Consider the following 1900-nt stretch of genomic DNA (forward strand, 5'->3'; position numbering starts at 1 on the left):
CCTCATTCATTGTGCAACTTTCACATGCATATGACGCAATTGAGAATACCATGGCTTAGGTTAGGTGCACCTCATCCTCAAACTGATATCTTTGCTCTTGAACTCTGTAAAGAGATCTTGTGCAACAGATTTGCAATACTGAATCCAAGCAAAACAAAGTCTTCGACAACTTCAATCTTTTCTCGATTTATCATGATGTTATTTACTGGTCTAGTTATTTACCAAAAGGTAGGCAGTTCAAACCCACTAAAGCCCAAACAAAACTTTGTGCCATCTGACAAGAGTCAATGCTCCCCTATGGAGTTTCCAAGACAGTCAACCTTTACAGAAGCCCGCTGCTGCACTTCTCTCTTAATGGAGTAGTGAGTGGGTTTGAACTGCTGACCTTTTGGTTAGCAGCTGACCACTTTAACCACTTTATTACCTTGGTTCAGTTTGAACCCAGCAGCTTGCTCCAAAACTCCTCAGTTGTAACCCATTGCCCATGGTGGTGGTGGTGGTGGGGGGGGGAAACGGGGTGGAAGAGAGACTTTAAAAAAAAAATCTAGTATATATTTTTTACTCAGAGTTGCAAATTTTCTTAAATTTCTTCTTGGTGGTTCAGGAGAACTCTTTGAGTCCATTCTTATATGATAATAATGCAATGCTCAGGTCACTCTTAAAATATGTTGTTGTTGGTGTTAGATGCAACTGAGTTGGTTACAACTCATGGTGACCCATGGGTGTCAGAGCAGAACTGTGTTCCACAGCATTTTCAAGACTAGACCTTTTGGAAACAGATCGCTAGACCTATTTGAGGAACCTGTTGAGTGCTTATTTAATCTTTTGAGCCACCCAGGGACTCTTACAATATGTTACTGTTAGATTCTGAAGTACTTATCTTCTCCCTCTCTTCTTGTAGCAATATGAGAACTGGAGACCCAACCAGCCAGATAGTTTCTTTTCTTCTGGTGAAGATTGTGTTGTAATCATCTGGCATGAGAACGGCCAGTGGAATGACGTTCCCTGCAATTACCATCTCACCTATACCTGCAAAAAAGGAACAGGTAACGACTACCATGTTAATATTATATATTTACTGCATTTCAATTTTCAAGCAAATTAAGCAAAAATGATCTTTCTTCTTTGAGTCACAAACTGCAAATATGAATGCCACTTGTTACTGCTTTGGAGTAGCTCCTATTCCCAATACAATAGGAAGCTTATTCTTAGTAATGTTCTCACATTAGGTTTCAGATTTTTAGGAAACCAAAGAAATATTTATATAATAGTACTGTTTGCTGTAGTATCTTTCAGGAAAACAAATGCTAGTCCAAGGGCATATAAACCTACTCATTTTAATGGCGAAAACCTTGATTAAAAAAAAAAGAGTTGCCAACATTTAAAAATTGGGATATCTCATAATCTAAATTTTGGCTTCTTCCTTCCTTAATTAAGAAGACCTGGAACCATTTGCTTCATACCCGGATTTGCCACTAATTTGAAATACTGGAGGAAGAACCACTGTCCTGCCTCAGGAGGGCTTTGGTGTTCAGTTCATTGCAGTCCTGTTTTTATTTATTAACTGCCTGCTTTCTGTAGTCATTTAAGTTCCTTAATCATCCCCTTAGAAGCTTATTAAGTACCTATAAATCATCAAACAAAAATGCCAGCCCTGTAACTGTGGCTGAATACCTTCAAAATATGATCAAAACACGGTGAGAAGAGTTGCCAAATTGATTTTAAACAGACAAAATTAAGAAAGCTGATTTGAAAAAACACGTTGTGCTCAATGTTTGAATTTCTAAGGTGTGCTATATATATGTGTGTATGTGTGTGTGGGTGTATACACATACACACACAAACATATATATGTTGTTAAGAGCTGTCACATTAGCTCCGATTCATAGGAATCTTGTAT

At 38.0% G+C, this 1900-nt stretch overlaps 1 protein-coding gene across 4 annotated transcripts in view; it reads left to right on the forward strand.

Annotated features, from left to right (window-relative positions):
- Nucleotides 1-1900, forward strand: part of VCAN (versican) — a 131965-nt gene that overhangs the window by 122892 nt on the left and 7173 nt on the right. For all 4 annotated transcript variants that reach the window (XM_006870600.1, XM_006870597.1, XM_006870598.1 and 1 more), the window contains one exon: nucleotides 902-1046. In XM_006870600.1, coding sequence (XP_006870662.1) covers nucleotides 902-1046 — 145 coding nt within the window. The remainder of the gene's footprint in view (nucleotides 1-901; nucleotides 1047-1900) is intronic.

Source organism: Chrysochloris asiatica, unplaced genomic scaffold, assembly GCF_000296735.1.
Source record: "Chrysochloris asiatica unplaced genomic scaffold, ChrAsi1.0 scaffold00145, whole genome shotgun sequence".
Lineage (NCBI taxonomy): Eukaryota > Metazoa > Chordata > Mammalia > Afrosoricida > Chrysochloridae > Chrysochloris > Chrysochloris asiatica.